This window comes from Acomys minous (genome assembly GCF_964271855.1).
Source record: "Acomys minous genome assembly, chromosome: 5".
NCBI classification, from domain to species: Eukaryota; Metazoa; Chordata; class Mammalia; order Rodentia; family Muridae; genus Acomys; species Acomys minous.
In genome coordinates, this window is record NC_140494.1 from 110267443 (window position 1) to 110294337 (window position 26895).

Here is a 26895-nt window from a genome sequence, read left to right on the forward strand (position 1 = left end):
TCTGCACATATACACGCATTGTCCATAGACACGCAGTAATAACAAATAATAAGAGAAACTTTCAATATTTTTAATTTCCATTTATTTATTCAGGAGACAGGAGCTTACTATGTAGACCAGGCTGACCTTGACCTCAGAAATTTGCCTGCCTCTGCCTTAGAAGTGCTAGGGTTAAAGGTGTGTGCCACCACACCTGGCTCTGCAAAAACTTTAAATATTATACCAATGCTTGCTTGGTGGCTTCAAGAAAGAGCCCTGAGACAATATAAAGGCAGGGCTGAACAGATCACTAAGCAGTTGAGGACATGCATACTGCTCTTGCAGAGGACCTGAGTTTGATTGCCAGCCCTGTATGGGTCTTCAGGAGTACTTGTACTCACACGCACATACCCACACACGTAGTCGCACACAAAACACGGAAATCCTTAAAAAATAAATATAGCAGCTGGAGAAAAGGCTCAATGATCAATAGTACTTGTTTCTCTTCCAGAGGTCCTGGGTTCAGCTTCCAGCACCTACACAGTGGCTCACAACCATCTCTAACTGCAGTTCCAGGGGATCTGATGCTCTACTCTGACCTCCTCAGTCACCAAACATCCATGTGGCACATGTACATACATGCAGGTAAAACATTCACACACATACAGTATATCTCTTAAATGGTATTAAAACATATATGATCATAATTACCTCACAAACTGTGGAGGGTTTGGGTTTTTTTGTTGTTGTTGTTGTTGTTTTGTTTTTTTCCATTTAAAGATTTATTTATTATGTTCAGTGGTCTACCTGCAAGTGTGCCTGCCTGCCAGAAGAGGGCACCAGATCTCATGATCGATGGTTGGGAGCCACCATGCGGTTAAAGGGAATTAAACTCACGACCTTTGGAAGAGCAGCCAGTGCTCTTAACTTCTGAGCCATCTCTCCAGCCCCACAAATGTTTGAATAGAAATGTAAAACCATACATCCAGAGTTTTAATTTTTGTTTTGTTTTGTTTTTTTAATGAGTTATTTTACTGCTGCTGCTGTAAAACAAAAGCAAACCTAAACTGACAGAACAACTTAAGATAAAAAGATTTCCTTGGGAGGATCTCAGGGGATTCAGTCTACCACAGAAGGGAGGCATGATGGAGCACTCCATCAGTTGAAAGATGAGGCACTTGGGGTGAAGGCTGTTCACATTGTAGTGGACCAGGAAGCAGAGAAAGAGCATAAAAGAATGGGGGACTTCAAAAGCTGGTCTCTGGTGCCTAGAAGGCCTCACCCCCAAACATTTCCACAGCCTCCCAAAATACTGTCACAAGCTGGGAACAGGCATTCAAAATATGAGTCAGTGGGGGTCAGGGTCAGGTCCAAAGCACAATAGTTTGGGGGAAAGACCCACTCTTTTCTCTCTCTGGTAGAGTGCTCTCCTTGGAACCTGCTTCCCAGACCTCATGGTCGTGACATCAGACGGGCACAAATGTGCCGTGGAAACCGTAAGGCATCTGCACAGGCACCTCTGCTCGCCCCAGTTCTGCAAAACTCTTGGCATCCAAGACAAGGAGAAAGTTGTTTTCGTTCTATAAAAAGAAAGCAACACGGAGCGTTCCCTCTTCATCTGAGAACCCATCTCCACTGGTTCATACCTGGTCCTGCCACCTACTGCAAAGCCTCACCTAGCCACCCGTTAAATGTTTGCCCACTTGCTGGACTGGATAGAAACACCAAGACTAAAGAAGTTCACACCCTAAAGCAAAAAAAATAAGGCTGTTTATGCCAATCCTCCCCATAAGACGTCTTTGAGTCTAACAATATTTCTATTTGGCTCTTTCCAGTCTTGAAAAGTACATGGAGATTCTTTTTCCCAAATTAGAAATGTTTCCGTTTTCATGTTGCTTAGGAGCTGTACAAAGATCAGCATTGTAAGTCAGGCTGAGATTTATGCAGACCTAATTACTAGATGCTAAGTGCATGGAATAAGCCCCCGGCAGACATTACTAATTGATCACAGCCTTTTTTTTTTTTTTAACTAAACCATTAAAGGGCTCATCACTCAACACCCAGGTACCACTAATAATTGATCAAAGCTGGTCTTGAGGTGAACACATTTGCCATAAGATAAGATTGCCCAGACAGGCCAGTAAGTAGCATTATTGAGATGCTCACCAGAGCTTATGATATTGGACATTTTTAGGTCAGTTCACTGAAATTAGAAACACAGATGATGGTATGAACGTCAGGCTAGAAGCCACCTGATTTAAGCTCTGGCTTTACCACTGTGAGATCAGACGCAAGACGCCTGCAGCTTCTTGAAGTGACAACTTCCACATAAATGAAATAGTACCCCGCAATTTTTAATAACTACCATAATATCTATGAAAGTACATTATATATAACAAATTCCTAAGAAAACATCATGCTGTTTTGATTCTACAAATAAGACCTTAAAATGTGATAAAATGTGGACTCTATGATTTTTTAAATGAAGAATGTTACACAGTAAAAATAGGAAGGAGACAAAGAAGATTACATAAGGCATCAAAATAAATTATGGGCTGCATCACTACATATCATGTTCCAGTAAATCAGTGCTGTACTTCTAATACTAATGACTGGGTAGTAAGCTTACCTGGTTGGGAGTGATCACCACAGAAAGTATAACCCCACTATCTTCCTCATCGGCTCCTGGCACTGGAACAAAAATGGGCTCAGAGGGATAAAAGCCGTCCTCTCTCCAAACCTGCAAGGTGCCCCCAACACACACACAAAAGACATCTGAGGAAAGGCGACATGCAAGTGGGGGTGTTCTATAGCGTTTGTCACTCACAGTGTAAATTGAGCTGTCAACAGAATGCTCCAACAGCGAACACAAACCCAGCCTTGCTGCATTGAATACAGGTAGGAGAAACCTCTGCTGCCTCTAGATCGCCACTTAAGAAATTTCCCATCAATCTGAAATATAGGGGTCACTACAACCTTCACCTCCAAAACTGACATCAATTTTACCATTATTTTCCCCCTTGCTTAGGTGATCCGTGATTCTTAGACTTATGAAAATAGCTGAGCTGTTGGAATATTAAAGAATCCAAAGAGCTAGGCTCAGAGGCAACTCCGCAGTACGAGCACTGGCTGCTCTTCCAGAAGACCTGGGTTTGATTCCCAACACCCATGTAGCAGCTCACAATTTCCTGTAACCCCAGATCCAGGGGATCTAATGCCCTCTTCTGACCTCCAGAGGCTCCTGCATATATGTGGTGCCCATAATATACTCAGGCGCGTGCACACACACACACACACACACACACATCAAATATTAATTTTTTGAGAAAAATAATACATCTGAACACTACATTAAACAAAGCAGAAATTAATTCAAAGGGCAAAGCAGGTCTTTGGAAAAAAAAAAGAAAAGAAAAGTGATTTTCATTACCGTCAGTGTCTTGTTCACCACATCAATCTTAATCAGAGAATCCCCCACCAAATGCCGAAAACCGCAGCCATAGAAGAAACTATACTTTTTGCCATTGAATCGGCCATAGTTGATCTGAGGAAATTCAATACCCCCTTCCTCCTCCAGGTCTTCATGGTGTAGATTTTCAGGAGAGCACCAGATCTAAGAGAGATCCCCAAAGGTTAGAAAGTGGACATTTAACTCTCTTTATCTTCTCCTAATTCCCTTTCCTTTCTTTGGTGTACGGATACACTCCTCTGCATCTTGTGACAGAATTTGAGAGCTGAGGCTTTACGTCATCATTCGGGCTGTTCCCCTTTTCATAGTAAGGGTGCAAGTAGATGACGTTGTCAGGTGCTGTGCCTAAGATGTCAAGTGGCCCAGGAGGTAGGGAGCTTCTGTATTATTCTGCTAAAAGTAAGACATGTATGTATAGGAAAGGTCGGGTCAACCCGAGAATCTCACACGTTCCACAACCATGGGCAAGTTGCACAGATCTGGCTCAAGGTCAAACACAGTGCCCATCCCACCCTGTTTGTTAACTCTCGCGCAAACAAGTTTCCACCACCTCGCCCGAGCTCAGCCACGTGTTATGAACCCTGCAGGGCACCAAACATTCGGAGGGCAGCCAAAGGATAAAGTGACGTCACTGCCCTCCCAATCCTCAGTCTGACGTCCACCAGGATCTTACCTCTCCCTCCGCCTGCTTCACAGCGCTGGCTGAAGAATAGCACAGCGGACTGAGGTTCTCTCCCTCTGGGACATCCACACTGACATCTAAGGGCAAGACAAATCTCCGAGGAAAAGATTTTGCCATTGACTTGTAGACCTGTTCAGAAGAGAGGAATGAACAGATGGGGGCGGGGAGTCATCTCTAGGATAACAAACTAGTAACAAGTCCAGTCGTTACTAGAACTGTACAAGTAATGATTCCCGTTCATTCACTCATTCAACAGATATTTACTGAGTACCTACTGCAGGCTGAGTATTGTTTAGACACTGAACATGAAACTTAGATTCTAGCGGTGGAATAGTAACTATAAAATGAGGTATTTATAAGTTAGCATCATATAAAGAAATGATTATACAGGCAAAGGTCCCAAGGGCCAGACAGTAACAAGAGAAGGCCCCTTTTCATGTTTGCTGATTCAGAAAAGGGCCAGCTTAGCAGACTAGGATTGCTCAAAACCCACACAGTCTTGAGCAAGACCAATTTTCAAGACTAACCCTTAGCTGCCTCCTACAAGCTGAGTTCTTCTTAGACTCCTGTATCTGATAAGAGTACGTGAGGCTTTGCATGACACTGTGTAGTCAATAAATGCAGTTTGTGATAATGATGTGACTTTAAAAGGAACACCTGGGGGCTAAGGATGTAGATCAATGGAACAGTGCTTGCCTAGAACGTATAAGGCCCAAGGCTTAATCTTCAGTGAAAATGAAAAAAAAAACCCAACATCTAGGAGTCTGGAACTTCAGGGCCTGTGGTTAGCTGTGTAGGCCTGAACACCTACATGCCTGACCCCTAGCCTGATCCCCGAACAGCCAGGTCACGAACGTCCCAGGAATCTAACAGACCACACATGGCGTCGGGACTCCTTTATATGCGCCCTATGCAAATACGCTAGTGGAAAAAGGCTGCAAGCTTGAGCCTAGCTTCATCCCAGCCTTCTTTTCATACTTCACAGCTGCGCTAAGCCTTGTGAGTCTTCCCCGTGAACTTGGATGCTGTGGACGATCCCAGGAGCTTCAAAACAGCCTGAATGCTGAGATGGAGTCTAAGCAGGAGGTGCGAAGGGAGCCTGCATGGCTCCTGTGAGCACATGCTTTAAGCACACTTTTCTCTCTCGGAATATTAATAAGATAGAAAACCAACTGCAGCATTCCCTTGGCCTACCTACCTACCCCATGTCACCTCCATCTCACACAGAGACGTTTTCGCTGAGCAAAATGCAATGCTGCTCTTTGTTTGAATTTTTCTGAAACTTCCAGAATATTATTCTTAAGCTTCACGGAGCATTGCCTCTTTAAAATTTATCTTTGATCAACATTGTTTTCTTTTGTAAAATCTTCCCTAAACAAAAAGATACTTAAGGTTGGGTCAGGTGATGCAAATCAACTATTCTTTTGAGAAGAACTACCAAAAAAAAAAAATCTGGATTAAAATGTTTAAAATAGGTGCTTGGAGGCAATGATGAGCCAATACAGCCAAGATTTAGGAGGAAAAAAAATCTACTGATGAACCAGGTGTTAGAGACCACTCTTCCCCTGGGGGCCCAGCAAGATGCACAAAAACATTAGTCATTGAGAAATGTAAATCAAAACCACAAACACAACTCCACACCCATTGGGATGTTTATGATTTTTTATAAGTTTTTTTGGGGGGAGTGGGGGTTCTAGACAGGGTTTCTCTGTGTAGCCTTGCCTCCCTGCACGCTGGCATGCGCCATCACGGCCAGCTGCTGGATAGCTATTATTTTCAATTAAAAAACAAAACAAAACAATATTGAGGCTCAGTGAGTGGGTCAGCAGATAAAGGCACTTGTTAACGCAGGGATTAGGGCCTGGTTCGAGTTGCTAGAATCCATATAAAGCCAGGGTTCTCACAGCACAAACATCTATTATGCCCCAGAGTCTTCTGGGAAATGAGAGGCAGAGACAGGTGAATTTCCAAAAGTTGTGATCTTCTTGCCTCAGCCCTCAGTAGCTACAATTACAGGCCTGTACCACCAGGCCCAGCATAAACTTTATTCTTTTGAAACAGGATCTCACTATGTATCCTCAGCTGGCCTGGAACCTATAAAGATCCAACACTCTCTACTTGCCAAGTGCTGGAATTAAAAGCATCTGCCATTCTACATAGTTTAAACACTCTTTAAAAGGAGGAGTTGCCAGGTGTGGTGGTGGCGCATGCCTTTAATCCCAGCACTCAGGAGGCAGAGGCAGGTGGATCACTGTGAGTTTGAGTCCAGCCTGGTCTACAAAGTGACTCCAGGACAGTCAAGGCTAACACAGAGAGACCCTGTCTCAAAAAACCAAAAAATAAAAAAATAAAAGGAGGAATCAGTGCACTTCATCACACCATTAAAATAAGGGATTAAAGCCATGTGACACTCTCAATAGAGAGGAAAAATATGAAATGCTACATCTATATGCATGATGAAAATTCTTAGTAATATAGAAATAAAAAGAGAAGTCTCCCAATCTAACAAAATATACATTTTTTTTAAAAATGTGTGGCTGGATGTATTGGCACATGGCTGTAATCCCAGAACTTGAAAAACAAGGACAATAAAACCAGGATTCAAGGCCAGTTTTAGTTATACAAGTAATCCAAAGCTAGCCTGCACTTCACGAGACCCTGTCTCAAAAAGATATTTATTGACAATTTATGTTTACACACAATCTGTGCACAAATGTTTATAACGGCTTTTGTAATATTCACCAAAATTGTTCTTCAATCATCAAATGGATAGTCAACTAATATAACCACACAAAACACTATTGCTCAATAATAATAGTAATAATAATGGTAATAATATCAACACACAGCAGGGCAGTGGTGGCACACACCTTTAATCCCAGCATATGAGAAGCAGAAGCAGGTGCATCTTTGTCTGTTCGAGGCTAGCCTGGTCTACAGAGTGAGTTCTGCGATAGCCAGGACTACACAGCAAAACCCTGTCTTGGGGGAAAAAAAAAACTATCAACACGCAACAAGGCATGGAGGAACTATAATTTCATACTACTAAAACCAAAAGGAAGGAAGGAAGGAAGGAGGAAAGGAAGGGAGGGAGGGAGTTGATCTAAACTGGGTGTGGCAGTGTCTTGAATGACAGCTATAATCCTGTCACTCAAGAGGGCGAGGGAGGAAGATGCTGCATGTTCAAGACCAGCCTGGACTACAGACTTTGTGAAACATACAGAGTATAGAGGCAGAAGATTATTTAACACAATGGGTGAGCCCTAAGAACTGTGGGCTTCAGTTGGTATCAATGGATCAGTACTAGCTCATCAAATATGGCAAATGTTTCACCAATGCAAGGTGGTAGTATTGGGCTAGTGAGACGGTGGCTTGAAGGGTACCATGGTTTGTTGTGCAAGCCCGACAGCCTGAGTTCAATTCCCAGGCCATGCACACATACCATACATATAGTAACTATAAATAAAACAAAATTTAAAATGGTGATATTGAAGAAGGTAGGGAAAAGAAATACATAAGAAAATGCTCCATGCTTTCTGCTTGTTTTTTTTTTATTTAAACCTAAGTTTATATTGTTCTATACGGACAATTAATTAATATAGAGCAAGCAACGTCCTTAAAAGTAAAATGTTAACACCAGGCATGGTGCTACTCACCTTTAACCCAGCACTCAGAAAGCAAAGGAGTTCAAGCTGTTTACCTGATCAAGCCCTTCCCCGGCTTTCCTGAGATTCTGTAGTTGGTAAACTTCTAGGTTTCTCCCATCATCCTGACAGCACATATCAATCACAATACAGCCCTGATCTTCAAAGGCATTGATTTGGTGAAAGGTAACAAAAGGCTTGCTGTAGTAAACTCCTGGGAGAGGCTGCAGGGCACATAAACAACACAGAGAGACACTCAGCTCTCTTTCCTCTCCCCTCCTTTCAGAAATAAATCAACAAAGCTCAAATTAGGAGACTATGCACCGCACTTACAAGCAATGGTCAGTAGGGATAAAGAAAAAAATCAGACTATGCACCCCTACTTATAAGCCATGGCCACGGATTTACGCCCCACTCACATGCCATGGTCAGTAGATATAAAAGAAGAAAAATCAGAGTATAAAAGAAAATATACTTTGATTTAAGCATTGCTTGTTTAAGTCATCTCACTTCATTTTAATCAGTGAACTGAGGCTGTTTGACACAAACGCATCTATTGTGACTAACTTAAAAGTCCTCCTGAAATGTGGTCTAATGTTTTACAGGATAAATAGGTCCTAGACTTTAATTATAAGATTAATAGAAAATACTGTTATTTACGATCCTTATTATAAATTAAATGACTAACTGAAAAATATATTCATTATTTAAATTATTTTGTAGGGTAATTGGGGTAAATTAAACTTAGGATGCAGGGCTGGAGAGATGGCTCAGAGGTTAAGAGTGCTGACTGTTCTTCCAGAGGTCATGAGTTCTATTACCAGCAACCACATGGTGTCCTCTTCTGGCATGCAGGCACACATGTGGGCAAAATATGTATAAATAATGATTAAATAGATCTTTTTTAAAAAGCGTACTTCAATCCATTGAAAAACATCCCCCACCATTCCCCAATATGCAGCATCCACTGTGCTAATTAATAAACAGCCAACCCAACCAGCAGAAGAAAGTAACACCCTTAATTAGAAACATCTTTTAAAATAATGCCCCATGAAGGTGAAAAACCAACCCTGCAGAAATTCATCTTCGGGGGTTGGGGGGCAACATTTTCATTATAATACGCTCAAATACTCAGCCTGTCCAGTGTGTTTATCCACCACATGAAATCGTGTGTTATACTGGGGCTCCCAGCTTATGCCATCAGCAAAGGCCTTTCCCCGGATTTTAGAAGTGACGATTTTCCACAGCTTCATCTTTAGAGGCTGTTCGATGAAGATTATGTAGTTTTCTGTCATCCCTAAAAGGTTCCAGGAAACAATAAGGTGTCACTTGGCAAACTAGAGTGAGCTGAAGTGTGGCAGTGAGGGGACCCATCTGAATGACTGGGCATGTTACTGCTGACCTGAACAGATACCATCCAGAAATACCTCGCTGTTTCTCAGCTCAACTCGACATATTTCCTGTTTCTACACAGAAAAGAGAACTGCTAAGAGTTCTTGGGTTAATGTCCTTCAGTTGTTTTGTTTTGTTTTCCATTTCAAATTATTTTGGTTTAAGGCTAATAGAAAGTAGTAAATTATTAAAGTGCCACGTATGCTCAGTGCATTTATCCCTTAGTCCTTTTCTAAGGACCTAGGAATATTTTGGCTATCATCCTTTATAACACATAAAGTAAGGGTTCTGAATAAAGACTAAAACATCTCAAAGGTTAACAAAACATTATTTTTAAAGGATGAAACAATCTGGGAGTGGTGGCACATGCCCTTAATCCCAGCACTTGGGAGGAAGAGGCAGGCGATCTCTGTGAGTTCAAGGCCAGCCTGGTCTACAAGGTGAGTCTAGAACAGTCAAGGCTACACAGAGAAGCCCTGTTTCGAAAAACCAAAAAAAGAAAAAAAAAAGGCTGAAACAATCTATGTAGAATATACAATTACACATATACACACACACGTGAAATAGTCAGATCTTTTCATCTGTGACTATTATTTTACGACTTTGAAATTGACTAAAATTTTTATTTATCAATTAATGTTTCTAGTAGCTACTTATATTTAGCATCCATGTCTCTTCAAGCAATCTGCAGGGCAGCATAAGGAATACATGACTAAACAGAATAACTTAACTGGTATTAATGCAATCCTGATCTCATTATCATAATGCTTCTATAAATTATTAACATGACACTTGTCAAAACTAATCTTTCTGATACAGAAACATTAAGGCAGAGCCCAGTGCAACTGTCCTCATCTACGGACTCACTGAAGCTATGGTAGTAAGAAGCCTTCATCTATGGACTCACCAAAGCTATGGTAGTAAGAAGCCTTCATCTATGGACTCACCAAAGCTATGGTAGTAAGAAGGCTTCATCTACGGACTCACCAAAGCTATGGTAGTAAGAAGGCTTCATCTATGGACTCACCAAAGCTATGGTAGTAAGAAGGCTTCATTGTCTCCTTGGAAGCAATCGAACACAGCACCTGTGCTCCGTGAATCGTCTCCCCAGGCTCTTTCTTCTCTGGAGGAACCCGAATAACATTATAGCAAGAACCTGGACAACAAAAATGTTCTCCCTTTACTATTTTTACTTACATTCTAGAACGAAAGATAGCCATGCCTTTGCAAGGGCTTGGTATTTAGTGAGCATACTATAAATAGTTATTGGTAGATTAACTGATAGCATATGTTTATGTAGCCACTCAGTGAATGAATAACTATTTAGGCAATGCTGAACTATCATCCTGGTATTATAATTTGCAGTGTAAGACATGATGAACTTGCATAACACGGACTTTCACAATCGCCATTGCTCCTTAGGAACAAAATAACCACTGTTTTTTTTTTCCTTGATTCATTTATTCTGAAGCCATTTAATGGTCATCAATCATATTCCAAACATTATTCTAAGTGTTCTAAACGCTATATCCCAAACTCTTGCATATAGTAGTACACAGAACATATAAAATAGGTTCATCTCTAAAACTCAAATTCTAATAAAACATATGAGCAAAAATGCATCCAATGGCGATATGAGCTGCACGGTAAAACAAGCCAGGAATGCAGGCTGTAGTGGTTTTGTACAGGTGGGCATTCCTGTTTGCCATTCTGAATAAGGGAGTCTGGGGAAGACTTGGGAAGTCAAGCAAAGACCTGACGAAGGTGAAGAAGATACTCGAGCATATCTGTGAAAAATATATTCTGGCAAAGGAAAGTGCGTATGCAGCCAGGAACAGTTTGTAGTGTTCAAATAACAACAAAGAGGCCAGTGGAGTTCTGTGTAATAAGCAAGGAAGAGAATCTAAAAGATGAGACTAGAGAGGTGGGTGGGGTTAAGAGGCCAACTGTGGCCACCATGTTGAGACAACAGGAAAGTAAGGTGAAGGAGGTATCAAAGAAACCAATTAAAAGGTTAGTTCAGCAATTTTATTTGTGAGAACCCGGTGGCCATGGAAGGGATGATGTGAGGTGGCTGTGGGAGTGGCAACATGAGGTGCTCAATTATGAAGATATTTAGGGCAGTGCTGAGATGAACCTTTGATTAGCTGGATGTAGGTGTGAGAGAAACATGACGAATTACACTCTAACTACAGGAATCTGAAGGCAGTCCGAAAGAGGGGCATCTAATGCACTGAGGAACGCGAAGGAGACCTGCCTTGCTCAGCACCTTGAATCAGATGCTGGCAGAGTCTCCCAGACTTTACAGAAACTGGAAATTGAGGCAGAGTAACATGCATGGGCAGCCATGATGGGTGACTGAGTTTCTCAGTGAGAGCCAGAGGCTACTGGTACCAAGCTTCCCTGGGGTCCATAGATTCCCTGGGGTACAGATTCTCAAGCCTCTTTTCAGTTCTGCTAAGCCAGAATTCCTACAGATGGATGGAGCCCAGTGACCGACCCTGATAGCAAGCGTTCTAGATAATTCTTAGATGCATGAGGTTGAGATTGATGATCTAGTCGTGATTTTAGGCTATATAACTAAAAATGATATTTTCATATTACAAATAAGTTTCAAAATAAACTACTTGCTTAATAGAGTTAATAAGAAGTGGATTTTTTAATAATCAAAAAGTGATGGATGGAACAAAAAACAAACAAAAACCCTACAGAGTCATTATATCCATTGAACTATTTTGCCAAGAAGATCACTGCTGTTTCCTATAATAGTTTTAAAGAATCAAAGGTAAAGAATCTGAGAGTAAAGAAAACAAGTTGGGCTGAAAAGTATCCGAGACATTCTATCTGTACCTAAGCCAAAAAAAAAAAAACTAAAACTGCAGCATTTGTCTTAAAACTAGGCCCTTCGGGAGTCGGTGTGTATGGATTAAAGAAGAAAACACAGAGAAATATGCTTATCCCTAGCCCATCTTAGATACTCAATAAACACTAGCTATAATTTTTTAGCTATTGGAACATTCTGGAGCAGATTGGTAGCAACTTTGGAAGTGTGTAGATGATCACCAAGGTGGTATGGTGTGGAGTTGTGAATGTCATCCAGCTGTGACTCAATCTACTTTGTAGTTGTTACTCCTGTGTGACAGACAGTGGCCCTCCCTACATATCTTCTCTGCAGCATTTTACATTTCTTGATTTTGCAATATAGTGTGTCTTTAAAGTTCATATACTAAAAATGCCTACAATTCTTTTGTTGGTTTGTTTGTTTTAGGTTTTGTTTTGTTTTGTTTTTCTGTATAGCCTTGACTGTCCTGGATTTGCTAGGTAGACCATATTGGCCTTGAACTCACAGAGATTCGCCTGCCTCTGCCTCCTCAGGTGCTGGGATTACAGGTGCGTGCAACTGCTCCCAGCTCTACAATGCTTATAATACGTGAAATCATGGTGGATCATAAAGATGTAAATTACACTGAAATTGACATCTAAGAGATCAGGTACAAAGGATCTCTGAACACATACTTAATGAGAAATCATATATTTTGACTTCAGTAAAGCCTCTTTGGAGGCTGCTTTCTGAACCCTTCAAATGACATTTCATGTTTATACTTTAAGCATAATGAAGCTTGTAGAAACAGTTTACTCTTAATTATATCTAAAAGTACTTCCATCTTCACGTCACCTCTTGGTCCATAGGAGTTCCCCATATTGTATGCTGTTCCGTCTGGGTCGTAATGAGGGTGTGCAGTCGCTCCATTCACAACAATGAATTTGCTCCAGTCCACCTGCAGGACCATTTGAGAATTGTAAATGATACACAATATATGTTTATTAACATAAATTAGCATAGATCATAGAAGCATGTCATCTATATTGAAAGTATGATATGAGAAATCTAAAAAAAAAAAGTTGTTTTACTGTTCAGGAAAAAGAAACAGATGAAAAACAAAACAGTAAGAACCAGCAGTACCATGGCCACCAACACAAAGTTCAAAATAAGCATAGCAGTTACAATCAAAAGTAAAATTAAAATTTTTCATCTGAGGTGGTGTAACACACACCTATATTCCCAGTTATTGGGAGGTAGAGGCAGGAGGATCACAAGTTCAAAGCCAGCTGAAGGTACATAGGGAGTTCCAGGCCAAAGTGAGCTACAGACCAAGAGCAAGACACAGTATCAAAAGCAAACTTGTCCTGAAATTTTATTAATTAATGTGCCAAGGCAATGTGGGTCTATACATTGTGTCTAGGAAGAACATGAGCCTGTCAGGGCTATTTCCCTTACACCCTGGCCTTGTGATGTTAAAACTAAGTTAGGAGTTTGGGGTTGTCATTAAGAAAACCCCACAACCCATTCTAATGCCAGCAGAGGGTGATGGCGGCCTAAATCACTGGGCGCCTTTGATGCTGTGGGGATAAGCCTCTGATTTCTTCTTTAGCTACCAAGAGTCTACAGGGTGCTCTGAATAGAAAGAAAATTGGGGTCTATTTTATTCATTTTGGGCCCACACATTACCTTGTCTGTCCTTTCCAGAGTTTCAATGTCCACTTTATTCATAAAATTGGTCTCAGTGCTCATGTAGTAGTCACCCTTGTACTGTACGAAGTTGACACTGGTGTTGTCAGTCATCGCTGAAATCAGGGAGCAGACATTGAGTGCATTCTCTCCTCTCTCTCTTTCTCTTTCTCTTTCTCTCTCTCTCTCTCTCTCTCTCTCTCTCTCTCTCTCTCTCTCTCTCTCATACATATGTACACACACACAAACACACACTGTGTATTTTTTTCAAGGGCTGGAAAAATGTCTCAAAACTGAAGAGCACATATTGCTCTTCCAGAAGACCTGACTTCTGTTTCTAGCACAGGGCAGCTCACAACCCTCTGTAACTCCAGCTCCAGGAGACTTGACATCGTCTTCTGGCCTCTGCCGGACACCCAGAATCACAGATGCATATACGTAAACAAAAATATCTTTTTTTAATGTATATTTTTCATGATTTGTATTTATAAGATACTAATTTTTAAAATGATCACTGTTATTTTAAGGGTTGCTTACTGGGTTGCTCAAACCTTGACATGAAACGTTCAAAGATATTCTTGCATGGGTCAGGGAGGGCCAGTGTGCCAAATTCTGAGATGACAATTCTATCTCCAGCACTGTTGGCCTTGTATGTGTCACTCTGTAGAAACCTGCTCTTGTATGTCACTGTGCCCTTCTCCATTCTGAACTGGTGAAGCAAAGCCATTCCATCAAACCAATGATTGTATCTGCAAATGGGAGGAAAGAATAGAAATTCACTTATGAGTATGCAAAGCACGGATCAAAATGAGGGGTGGAGGGTTATTTCTGCCACCTAAATATAAAGATAGTAGAGGCACCTGTCCCAGAGCCACCCAATCACTTAGAGAGCCTGAAATTAAGGAGTGACAGTTTCCCCTGTCAAAAATCTCAGTCTCCAATGGGCTAAAGTAAAATCCTATAGTGGTGAGTGCACAGGTAATTATGCTCATTTCCCTATGGTTAAGAGGACAGAGAAAAAGCATGACATTTTCCAAATCAGAACAAGTTCTTAAAAAGAAACATTCATCATCTTATCTTTTTTTATTTATTGTTTTTTATTATATATTTTATTATATATTTTATTTGTTATATTTTTTTAAATATGGCTTCCCAAGTACATACAAACTTTTGTTTAGAAAGCAAACATTTTATGAATTTTTTTCACTATTAATCCTCCCGATTGTCTCCTCCAAGAAGTTGAGGAGATAGTTTGTTTCCTCTACAAGACACACCACGTTATTATTCAGCATTAAAAAGGAAGGAAATCCTGTCATGTGTTACAACACAGATGAACTTTGAGAATCATTATGTTAAATAAAATAAGCTAGTCATCAAAGTACAGACACTGCATGATCTACTGATATAAGGCATTTAAAGTAGGCAAGAGACAGGAGAGCTGGCTCAGTGGGTAAAAACTGGCAAGCCTAATGACCTGAGTTTGATCCCAGAATCCACACAGCCAAAGAACTCCTGAATGCTGTCCTCTTGCTTCCACGTGGATGCCATGTGTGAACATTTACACATGCACACTAAATAAATGTACTTTAAAATTTAAAATAAAATATTCATGTTTATAAAAACAGGAATAAGGTGAGTTAGTGGACTTGGAGAATGGGAGAAATGACAAATCACTAGTTAACCACTTAGTTCCAACTTTGCAAGATGAGAAAATTCTGAAAATGTAGTACAATGTAAATATATGTGACACTACTGAACTGTGCAGTTAAAATGGTTGACTTGACACTACTGAACTGTAGTTAAAAATGGTTGACCTAACACTACTGAACTGTGCAGTTAAAATGGTTGACTTGACACTACTGGACTGTGCAGTTAAAGTGGTTGACTTGACACTACTGAACTGTGTAGTTAAAATGGTTGACCTAACACTACTGAACTGTGCAGTTAAAATGGTTGACTTGACACTATTGAACTGTGCAGTTAAAATGGTTGACTTGACACTACTGAACTGTGCAGTTAAAATGGTTGACCTAACACTACTGAACTGTGCAGTTAAAATGGTTGACTTGACACTATTGAACTGTGTAGTTAAAATGGTTGACTTGACACTGCTGAACTGTGCAGTTAAAATGATTGACCTAACACTACTGAACTGTGCAGTTAAAATGGTTAACTTGACACTACTGAACTTCAAGTTAAATTTTACATGCTGCATATTTTACCACATTTTTAAAATTAATTTATTTATTATCTATACAGTGCTCTGCCTCCATGTACACCTACAGGCCAGAGGAGGGCATTAGATCACATTCTAGATGGTTGTGAGCCACCATGTGGTTGCTGGTAATAGAACTCATGACCTCTGGAAGAACAGTCAGCGCTCTTAACCTCTGAGTCATCTCTCCAGCCCCTTTACCACATTTTTAATATAGAGAAAAAAAAAGAAAGAAAAATGCCCTCTTATTCCCATGATTTCAGATACCATCTTTAACAGATACTGGGTCTATTTCTGGGTTTCCTTTTCTGTCACCTGTTCACCTACTCATGAACCACTGCCATAATGTTTCAATTGTAGAGGTTTTACAGGTTTTTTTTTCAAGATTTTATTTATTATTATGTACTCATTACTCTGACCACATATACACCTGCACACCAGAAGAGGGCATCGGATCACATTATAGATGGTTGTGAGCCACCATGTGGTTGCTGGGAATTGAACTCAGGACCTCTGGGAGAACAGTCAGTGCTCTTAACCTCTGAGCCATCTCTCCAGCCCCGGTTTTACAGGTTTTTAATGTCTTGTACAACACTAATAATTTTCATTTTCACTGTGGTCTTGATAATTCTTGCATATTTATTTCTCCATATGAACTTTGATAACAACCAATCTAATTCTCTGTAAATAGCTTGCTGGAATTTTTACTAATATATTGTACTTGTAATAAATGGGAAATGATAATCCCAGCACTCGGGAGGCAGAGGCAGGTGGATCTTTGTGAGTTCGAGGCCTTCCTGGTGTACAAAGCAAGTCCAGGACATGAAGGCTACACAGAGAAACACTATCTCGAAAAACCAAAAAACAAAAGAAAAGAAAAGAAAAAAATGGGAAATGAACCTTTAAAAGGCTGCCATTCTGTACAAGAACAAGAGATGATTTTTCCATTGGTCCAAATGTGCCGAAACCCTGAACCTCTTCCCTGGATATAGAAAAAAACATTTGTAGCAGTTCCCAATTTAGCCTTACTATTTTTGCATAAAGATACAAGCATAAAGAGGGAGATGAGATATTACATATTCATGTATATATCATATTAGGAAACTATCTGTTAAGTCAGATTTTCCTGTAATATTTTATGAGAAACAGGTGGTAAATTTCTTTTTTTTTCTTTTCTTTATTTTTTGTTTGTTTGTTTGCTTGTTTTTCGAAACAAGGTTTCTCTGTGTAGCCTTGGCTGTCCTGGACTCACTTTGTAGACCAGGCTGGCCTCGAACTCACAGCGATCCGCCTGCCTCTGCCTCCCGAGTGCTGGGATTAAAGGCGTGCGCCACCACACATGGCTCAGATGGTAAATTTCAACAAGAAGACTTCCTAGCACCTATGGAAAATTCTACAATTATTTTTCCTGAGACAATTACTAATGTGACATGGGTACCTTTCCTAATGATGAGCCAGCTTTGCATTTTTGGACTTAATTCCACCTGATCTTTGTGAATTATATTTGTAATGTGATGTTAGATTGTGTTTGTTAATAATTCATTGGTGTCAAATTACTGTTTTATATTTTGTTCTTTTGTATATGTGTTTATAAATATAATTAGTCTGAGGTTTCCTTTATTGCATTGTCTTTATATCTTGAAATGAGGTTCCTTCATAAACTCAATTGGGACATCTCCTTCTATTTCCAGTGGCCTAAGATAATTTATAAAGCAATATCAGGCTACCTCATATATAAATTTTTGGTAGAATCATTGTTGAAATAATTTGAGCCTGTGCCTTTAAAATATATATTCTAATAGGTGCCTCTATTTTAGCTGCCATTGACACCTGCAAAATCTCTTACAGGTTTTTTTTTTTTTCTGTTTCAATGGCTACTTCTTTGTTGTCTCTTATTTTTTATTTATCTATGCTTTCTCTCTTTGTTTTCCCTCTGTTATCTATTGGTTTGTGTACTTTGACTTTTCTCCACTTGCAGCCTCTACCCAGGCCGCCATCCTCCTCTCCACCCACTGCAATCTAACCTCTAAAGTAACTTCTTCTTACAGGCCTCTTGCAGCAGCTGGCTGGGGTGCTCTGCTGCCCTTCATGCATGCAGGCTATTCAGTGAACACAGGGCTCAGCAAATTCAGATGTAATATATATATATATATATATATATATATATATATATATATATATATACATATATATGTATATGTATATATATACATATACACACACACATATATATATATACACACACATATATATATATGAAATATATATCTTTAAAATACCCTGAGAGTGTCTGTTTCTTTTGGTCCTTGGAGAGGACAGATGGAGAGGCCTGGTGGAGTGGGACAGCCAGGCCCAGCTGCTGGTGTAGCTGACAAAGAAATAGAAATGTAGTTGGAGGGAGAGGAGGGAAGAAAACAAGGACTTAACTCTGATAGAACCCTGCTCATTTCTGTAAAACGGAGCGAGTTCTGTGGATGGATGCATGCAACAGTGGTGGCACAACAGGTTGAGCGAACCCAATGCCACTGAACTGTACCCTTGTAAGTACTTAGAATAGTAATTGTATGCTAAAAATACATTGCCCAATTTGTAAAAGGTAATAATCCCTGGAATATTGAGTCATTGAAACTAACTACGAGCCCTGTTTTGTAGCAGCATAAAGGTGCGGCAGTGTGAATTTCTAGGTGTGGATGTGTGTGGATGTGAGGAGGTCAAAGAACGACGCACTGGAATTAGTTCTCTCCTCAGGCTTCTTAGGAAACACCTTTACTCACTGAGCTAGCTCGCTGCTGGGATAATTAAGAAAATTTTAGAAAGCAGAACAACAACTCCACTGATGATTGCAATTCTTTTCCTTTTGAGTTTGTTTTGGATGGCTTGGTTTTATTTTATGCGCACTAGAGTTCTTGATTTCATGTATATATGTGCACCACATGCATGCCAGATGCCCAGGGAGGTCAGAAGAGGGCATCAGATCCCCTGGGACTGGAATTACGGGTGGTTGTAAGTTGTCGTGTGGGCCCTGGAACTTGAACTCAGGTCCTCTGCAATAGCAACAAGTGCTCTAAGCATCTGAGCCAACTCTCCAGGCCCCAGGATGGTTGCAATTTTAAAAATAAGTCTATGTGAGCAGGTGGCGCATGCCTTTAATCCCAGCACTCAGAAGGCAGAGGCAGGTGGATCACTGTGAGTTTGAGGCCAGCTTGGTCTACAAAGCAAGTCCAGGACAGCCAAGGCTACACAGAGAAACCCTGTCTCAAAAAAAAAAAAAAAGAAAGAAAGAAAGAAAGAAAGAAAGAAAAGTCTATAGAAATAGTGGAGAAGACCAGCAGAGAGTAACATAACATCAGTGAGAGAGGACATATACGTAGGGTAGTACATGCCTACCCCCACCCCGACCCTAATAACTTCGCTATAGTTCAAATGTTTTCATACAAAAATATTCTAACATTTAAAAAAGTTAAAAGCAGATTGCTTCCTAGCCATGGGCATGTCTTCCAATCATTTCATACCCCTCTTAGACACACAAAGAAATGATATCCTAACAACCTGCTGGGTTCTCACCCATTGCGCTAGCTGGGTACAGGCTACTATTCAGGATACTCGGGACATTTGGATAAAATAGGAAGCACTTCTGGCTTTGTGGAATTTATATCTTGGTGAAAGAACACAGCTAAGGTACATACACAAAGAAAAACAACCAAGGCCGGGGAGATGGCCCGACAGTTAATAGTTCTTATGGCGCTTACAGAGGACATGTGTTCAGTTCCCTGCATCCACATGGTGGCTCACATCATCCATAACTCCAGTTTCTCGGGGTCTGACACCCTCTTATGACCTCAGCGGGCACCAGGCATATACGTGATACATATACTTTACAAGTAGACAAAACATTCATACAAATAAAATAAATGGTAAATGGGTCATTTAAAAAAAAAAGGAACAAAGGAAATGGGCACTAGTGACAATAGTACAATGCAGAAAACTGGCAATACAGTCAGCTTTGGTGTTTTTAAAATGAGAAGTCACAGGAGAAGTCAAAGAAAGTGAGTTTTGAGATCAGAAGGACAAAGTCAGGCCTGGGAGATCAGGGAGGACAAGTAAGAGATCATTGATGCCAAGATACGCACAAAGCCATGAGGAACTGAAACAGGTCATTGTGACTGGGAGGTTCAGGGTGGCAGAGAAAGAGGTAGGAGGTGAGGGCTGTGCCCTTCCTTCAGGACCTTGTGGTGAAATACCTCAGTAGTCTCACAGAGAACCCTGCGTGGCATAAACTCAAAGAAAACTTCAAAGTCACAATTCGAGCTGGAAATGAGAGAGCAAAATGGTTTTTAAAAAAAAAAAATATTTTCCCTTCTCTAGGCAACAATTTCCCCTATCTGAAACCACGGGGCCAGAGTGGCAGTAGTCACCTCAGGGAGGAAAGACAGTTGCGCGCATAGTCTGAAGACTCAAACCACACATTCTCCAAAATCTAGGCTTACTTGTCCTTTCCAAACTCGAATTTCCCAGGTCCAACTCGAAGTAGATAGCCATTGAGCCATTCGGGAATGTGTCCTCGGACCCGAGCAGAGACGGTGCTCAGAGTCTCCTCCACCGTGCTCAGCAGCGGCGCGATACACGGCAGACTCTGCCCTGGTCCCAACATGGCTTTCTGGTGAGAATCCCCTATGTGCTTCTTCAAAACTGTGAAAGAGAAGCAAAATGCACATAACACGTGTACACACATATAAACAAGTATGGATGCATGTGCACACACACACACACACACATATACACACACACACAATATACACACACACATATACACATACATACACACACACACACACACATTGTTACAGGATCTCTTGTTAACAGGCTTATTCCTCCAAATTCCTCTCTTTTCTTCCTCATTCTCTTTTTTTTTTTTTCTCAAGGTACCAACATGCATTCTCCATTCTGAAATTCTGAACCAGAACAGTCCTTAGTCACAAGAGTAAAATCCTATCTTATAATCAGGAGCAGAGCATCATCCCTGTTACTTCATGCTTAAAAGACTTCAACAGCTAGTATGCACAAGTACAGAGAGGTGTGGTCAAATATAACTTTAGTTATAACAAAGTTATTTGTAACTTTGGCTACAATCCTTTACATCGTAGACGTTATCAATGGTACAGGAGTCTAGACTAAGAAAAATTAACAGATAAACTTATCCAAAAGACAAGAGATCTATGTTCTTTTGGCGATTTATTTTATAGTATATGATTCAATTTCTTTGAAATATTAAATTTGGAGCACACGTGACCTTATGCTTTCCTAAATATAACCATTCAGTGAGGCCCAGCTCTTTCTTGTTTTTCCAAAAAAAAAAAAAAAAAAAAACCATTCATTTCACCCTGAATGCCCCTCCCGAAGCCTCTCCCTAAGAAAATGACAGGTGAGGACGCAGATCGGTGGCACAGTGCTTCCCCAGCTTGCACAAGGCCCTGTGTTGGATTCCAACACTGAAAAATAAAATAAAATAAAACACACAAGAAGAAGGTTTGGCAGTTGTGGTACAACACAACTGTAATCCCAGCACTCAAAAAGTAAAGGAGGAGGAGTAAAAGGGGCCAGCCTGGGCTACCAAGCAAGACCCTGTCTCAGACGGGGAGCGAGCAGGGAGAAGTGGAAGAACCAGAAGGTAGCTCAGCCAGTAAATCAGTTGCTATACACAATCCCAACACCCACATAGTGAACTACAATAACAAAACACTGGGCACAGCAGCAAGCCTTGTTATCCTAACGCTGGGAGAGTAGAGGAGTCCACTGTTTATTGGCCAGCCGGTCTAGCTGTGATGAGCTTCAGGGTCAAAGAGAGATCCTATCTCAAAAAATAAAGGTGGAAAAGAATTGAAAAAGACAACTGCTATCGACCTCTCACCTCTACATATGTGGAGGGGGAGGGAAGAAAGTTCTACCTCTTGCTCAAGATCTGACTCAAATGTTAGGCCTTGTCTTCCTTTAAAGACTATGGCTAGAGTGCCTAGGTTCAAATCTTAAGTTTCTTCCAAAAGGTTTTCAACCTTTCTGTGCCTTTTCTTCTTTTCTAAGACAGAGAAATTAAAAAAAAAAAACTCTTATCATGCCTAAGGTTATAAGTGACCTTGCCAGTTTATGGAAAGCTTTAGAACACAATACATAGCCCCAAAATGTTTACTATTGATTATCTAACTTTTAATGATCAATACAATAAGATGCACTAAGGGTTTTCTTTCTTTTAATTGTCTTAGTTTTTTCAACACAGAGCCAGACACTGCTGAGAGACTGAAAAGCCTCCAAACCCAACAAGAGGAACTTGTTGCCCAGGGGGTCAGATGAGTCATTCCAGCATCACGTCTCTGTCCTGTCTGAAAGTTATTTGCAACAAAAATACAACCCATTACTCTCTCTTACAGGAGCAGAAATTCCAAGTCCTAGACTCCACTCCGCACCTAATATTACGTAAGTCTCTGGGATAAAGCAGGCAGGTGTACTGAAAAGCAGAAACAACAGGTACTACTAGAGGTACTAAGAAAATGCTTCGACTCACACCCATCACAAGGGCTAAGATCAAAACTCAAGTGACAGTACATGCTGGTGAGGGTGTGGGAAAAGGGGAACACACCTCCATTGCTAGTAGAAGTGTAAACTTGTACAATCACTTTAGAAATCAATCTGACACTTTCTCAGAAGATTGGGAATAGCTCTACCTCAAGACCTAGCTATAGCACTCCTGGGCATATATCCAAAAGATGCTCTACCATACAAGGGCACTGGCTCAACTATGTTCATAGCAGCTTCGTTCATAATAGCCAGAATCTGCAAACAACCTAGATGTCCCTCAACCAAAGAATGGATAAAGAAACTGTGGTACATGTACACAATGGAATACTACTCAGCTATGAAAAAACAAAGAAATCATGAAATTTGCAGGCAAACAAACGGAACTAGAAAAGACCATCCTGAGTGAGGTAACGCAGACCCAGAAAGACACCTATGGTATGTACTCATTTATAAGCGGGTCTTCCCCATATAGAACAGGGTAAACATACTACAATTCACAGACCCAAAGATAAGTAACAAGGGAAGATGATTAAATCTCACTCGGAAGGGGAAATAGAATAGAGAGTGAAAGTGGCTGAAGAGAGGGAACAAGGTAGGAGAGGGAGCGCAGAGAGAAATGAGGGTGGAGATCAGACCTGGGGACAACAGGGGCGGAAGGACAGAGGGCCTGCAGAGAGGAGAGAAACCATAGGCGGAGGCATCGCCGTGACAAGCTGGAGGTCCAGGACAGGGGACGCTTCTGGGAGGATATGGGGGTGGCTCTATCCGAGACTGCTAGTAGTAGGGGTCATGGAGACTAAAGGACACCCTCTAACTAGACAGGACTCCTAGTGGAGGGAGGGGAACACTAACCCACCTACAAAGACTTCGACCCAAAACGTACCCTGCCTACAAGATATGCAGGGAGAAAGATAGAGCAGAAATTGAGGGACTAGCCAACCAATGCCTGGCCCAACCTGAGACCCAGCCCATGGGAAAGAGACTGACACTATTAACAGTAGTCAGCTAAGCTTGCAGACAGGAGCCTAGCATAGCTGTCCTCTGAGAGGCTACACCCAGCAAAGGATCCAAGAAAATATGGAGACTCACAGCCAAACATTGGGCAGAGTCTAGGGAGTCTTATGGAAAAGTGAGGACATGGACAAAAGGATCTGGAGGTGACAGGAGCTCCACAGGAAGCCCAGAGATGCTTTCGAAGACTGAAGCACCAAGCCAGGATCATGCGAGGAGTGGACCTAGGCCCCCTACACAGATATAGAAGATGGGCAGCTCAGGCTACACGTGGGTCCCCTAGTAAGGGAAGTGAGGGCTATCTCCGACATGGACTCAGTTGCTTCCTTCTTGATCACTCTCCCCTGGTGGGGCTGCCTTGCCAGGCCACAGGGGAAGAGGACAAACTCAGTCCTGACACAAGTTGATGAGCTGGGGGGGGAAGGTCCTCTTTTCTGATGAATAGGAGAAAGGGGATGGGGAAGAGGGGGGAGGGGCCTACAATCAGGATATAAAGTAAATAAATCAATAAACCAATAAAAATTCAAAGATTAAAAAAAAAAGGTGCTTTGAAAAAAAAAGTAAAGAGAAATCTAGACTTATCTTACTCTCCCCAGTGGTGAATTTATCTGATTCTCCTCTTAGATTAAAATTCCCTGATAAAAGGCAGATTAGCAGCCGGGCAGTGGTGGCACACGCCTTTAATCCCAGCACTCGGAAGGCAGAGGCAGGTGGATCACTGTGAGTTCAAGGCCAGCCTGGTCTACAAAGTGAGTCCAGGACAGCCAAGGCTACACAGGGAAACCCTGTCTTGAAAAACCAAAAAATAAAAATTAAAAAAAAAATAAGTTAAAAAGTAGAGTAGCTATTTCACATAGAGTTCGAGTGAACAGCCCAACTAGATACACACGAATTGGAAGTATTCCACATTTTGTCTTTGCACCATATGCATGCCTGGTACCCTCAGGAGTCAGAAAGGAGTGCTGGATTCCCTGACTGGAGTTAAGGATGGCTGTGAGCCACCATGTGTATACTGGAAATCAAACCCAAGTCATGTGAAACAGCAGCCAGTGTTCTTAACCCCTGAGCCGCCTCTCTCTGGCCCCTGCATTTTAGATATTTACGTTATCTGTATGCTCTACCCTCCACGTTCCTGTTCCTGGCGATCCTCATACTTGATATGGCTGCCACCATCTCCCTACACCTGTTTCCATTCTTGGCTATTTTAACATTTGATTATGGTTTTCACTTTGCTGCCCTCTGACTATGCTGCTTTCTGTCAGCTTCCTTATGCGTTAGCTGGCAGCCTTAGGTAAACATCTCAACCCCATGGAACTTCAAGTTTTTCCAAGATAAAATAAGGATTAAGAGAGGTTAATGATTCCTGCTTCTATCTATCATCGTATTTAAATATAATGATACTTTGCAAATGTTAATCTCCTCCTCTGATCCTGTCCCTCTTATCACCACATAAATGTTGAGGTATATAACCTTGGACCTTTACTCTTTAATTCCAACTTTCTCCCTTAGTGATTACGTCTTGGCTCTTAAATTCTCCAGTTATGTCTTAGACGACTCTTAGCGCTCTTCTCTTCTCTTCTGAATCAGTTCTTCCGCCAGCAAACATCTCCCTTCACTTTCTCTGTGGGCGCAGAATTCATCTTATTCACTACCCTTACAACACAGTTCTGACCACAATGGCACAGGCCAGTAGGGGGAATTTGAAAAAAAGATGACTTCCATGGTCTATGCACAAATTTCCCAGGCTCAAAATTCTGCATGAGTAACTATTTCCACTAGTCTCTCCTTCCTGGGACTACACACTTTTTCCTAGCCTACACCCATCTTCCTCAGCACTGCTGCCTCAACTCCTCCTTCCTACGTGTCACTTCCTTCCACTGCCTAACTCAGACCCTTGACTCTTAACTGGATGAACAACCGCCTCCCAATTGCAGGAGAAGCTGCAAAGAGAGACTCGGTGAGGAATGAAGCTTCTTCTGCACACCAGAGCTTTCTTCTAAGTGAGTGCCTTGAGCCCTTTGGCCATTATAAGGGTTAGAGACCTCAAACGTTTGCCTCCAGCTCTACATTCCTCATCAGGACTTGAGGTCCTCATTTATCTGGATGAGCAAGGAAGATGGTTTTCCATCAGTGCAATGACACGAAGCAGGCAGAGAAGCACTGTGACTAAATTAAGTGTCCTACATATGAACCTGGCTACATCATTTACTCCTCCATAATGCAACAACCCACTTGTCATTGTTGGAACTGCCTGACCAGGCACCTGAAGGCCTTGCACAGTCTCAGCCCACCCTAGCTGTTCACTCCAGCCTAACTGAACTACTCCCCAGTCTCTTCTCAAGGCCGTTCTTCGCCTAGGCTATTTCCCAGCTCCTCCACATGAAATTTGCTTATTTAACTTGGCCTTCAAGCTCCAGGGTCCGGGCCAGCCGCTTCCTAAGCGCTGCCTGTAGGTAGCTGTCCTGGGCTCGTTACCTTGCTGTCTTGTGTGAAAAAGATAGGCGCACTTTACAACCTAGCAGTACTCCTTGAATACAAAGTCTCGCTAGTCCTCCCCTCTCCTAGCACCTAACACATTGCCTTACATAGGGCAGCACTAAGGGATTAGATAACTTTATAATTTACTGTGCATATTGGTGACATTTCTGGCAGTTCTATATCAACTAATTGCTGAAAATAAATTCTTGAAGTAGTAGCTATAACTAGAAAACTACAAAATGAAACCCATAGGGTTTGGGACAGTTTCCCAGAATACAGATAGGAGAACCAAACATTTATAGCAGACCACAAAGTAGTGGTTTTCAGTCGGGGGAAAAAAATCAGAATAGAGAAAAGCCCTTCCTATGTGGCATCCAAGATCTCTAGACTCAATCTCGTCCCAGTGCGTCACAGTAACTGGGTGAGCACAGTGGCTGTTTCCGTAATGAATACACCAACCGTGTGGTTGGCAAACCAAGCCTTCTTTCACTTCTCCCCCTTGGCGTGCTGCCTGCAACCTACTGCCCCTAGGTAAGAAGAGGGCCAGGAGAGGAAGGGGTAGAGGGGCGGTCCCTACCTGGAAGCCGGTCCATCGCCACAGAAAAAGCCGCCACTGCAGTGCCAGGAAGGCTGCTGAGGAAGCAGAGAAAGAATTAAGAAAATGTATTTAACTCAGTTCAGGGCCGGCAGCAGGTCTCAAGGATTTCCCAATCTACAGCCACTCGCCTTAAGTAAATAATGAGCCCGGTTGGTTGTCCCTGGATCTGTGACAAAATGCGACTGGGGAGGGGGGCGAGGGAAGAGGAAGGTAAGGGAGGGGCCTCAAAGCACTGCTAAGCGTAGTCTCAGTGCTATGCCAAGTATCCTAACCAATTATAAATAATCTTTGACATTAAAATCAGATAAATAATAGTCTCCCTCCTTAACCATCCCTTTCTGGAATGT

General features: G+C 41.5%; 1 protein-coding gene across 6 annotated transcripts; it reads right to left on the reverse strand.

The window, feature by feature from the left end:
- Positions 1-177: 177 nt before the first annotated feature.
- Positions 178-26816, reverse strand: BCO2 (beta-carotene oxygenase 2). 6 transcript variants are annotated; one of them, XM_084782085.1, is made up of 13 exons: positions 26528-26657; positions 20379-20580; positions 14214-14425; positions 13677-13792; positions 12843-12945; positions 10194-10322; positions 8911-9071; positions 7831-7998; positions 4122-4259; positions 3410-3592; positions 2807-2931; positions 2609-2670; positions 178-1559 (listed from the first exon to the last, which is right to left on the reverse strand). In XM_084782085.1, the coding sequence occupies exons 1-12, from the start codon at positions 26541-26543 to the stop codon at positions 2655-2657; spliced, it is 1569 nt and encodes a 522-aa protein (XP_084638211.1). In that variant the 5' UTR covers positions 26544-26657; the 3' UTR covers positions 178-1559; positions 2609-2654. The 6 variants fall into 6 exon arrangements, with proteins under 6 accessions (XP_084638211.1, XP_084638213.1, XP_084638212.1 ...); XM_084782083.1 differs by lacking the exon at positions 2807-2931 and adding an exon at positions 26677-26816 and having other exon boundaries at positions 182-1559; positions 2609-2719; positions 26528-26583; XM_084782084.1 differs by lacking the exon at positions 2807-2931 and adding an exon at positions 26677-26694 and having other exon boundaries at positions 182-1559; positions 2609-2719; positions 26528-26580.
- Between the last annotated feature and the right edge of the window lie 79 nt (positions 26817-26895).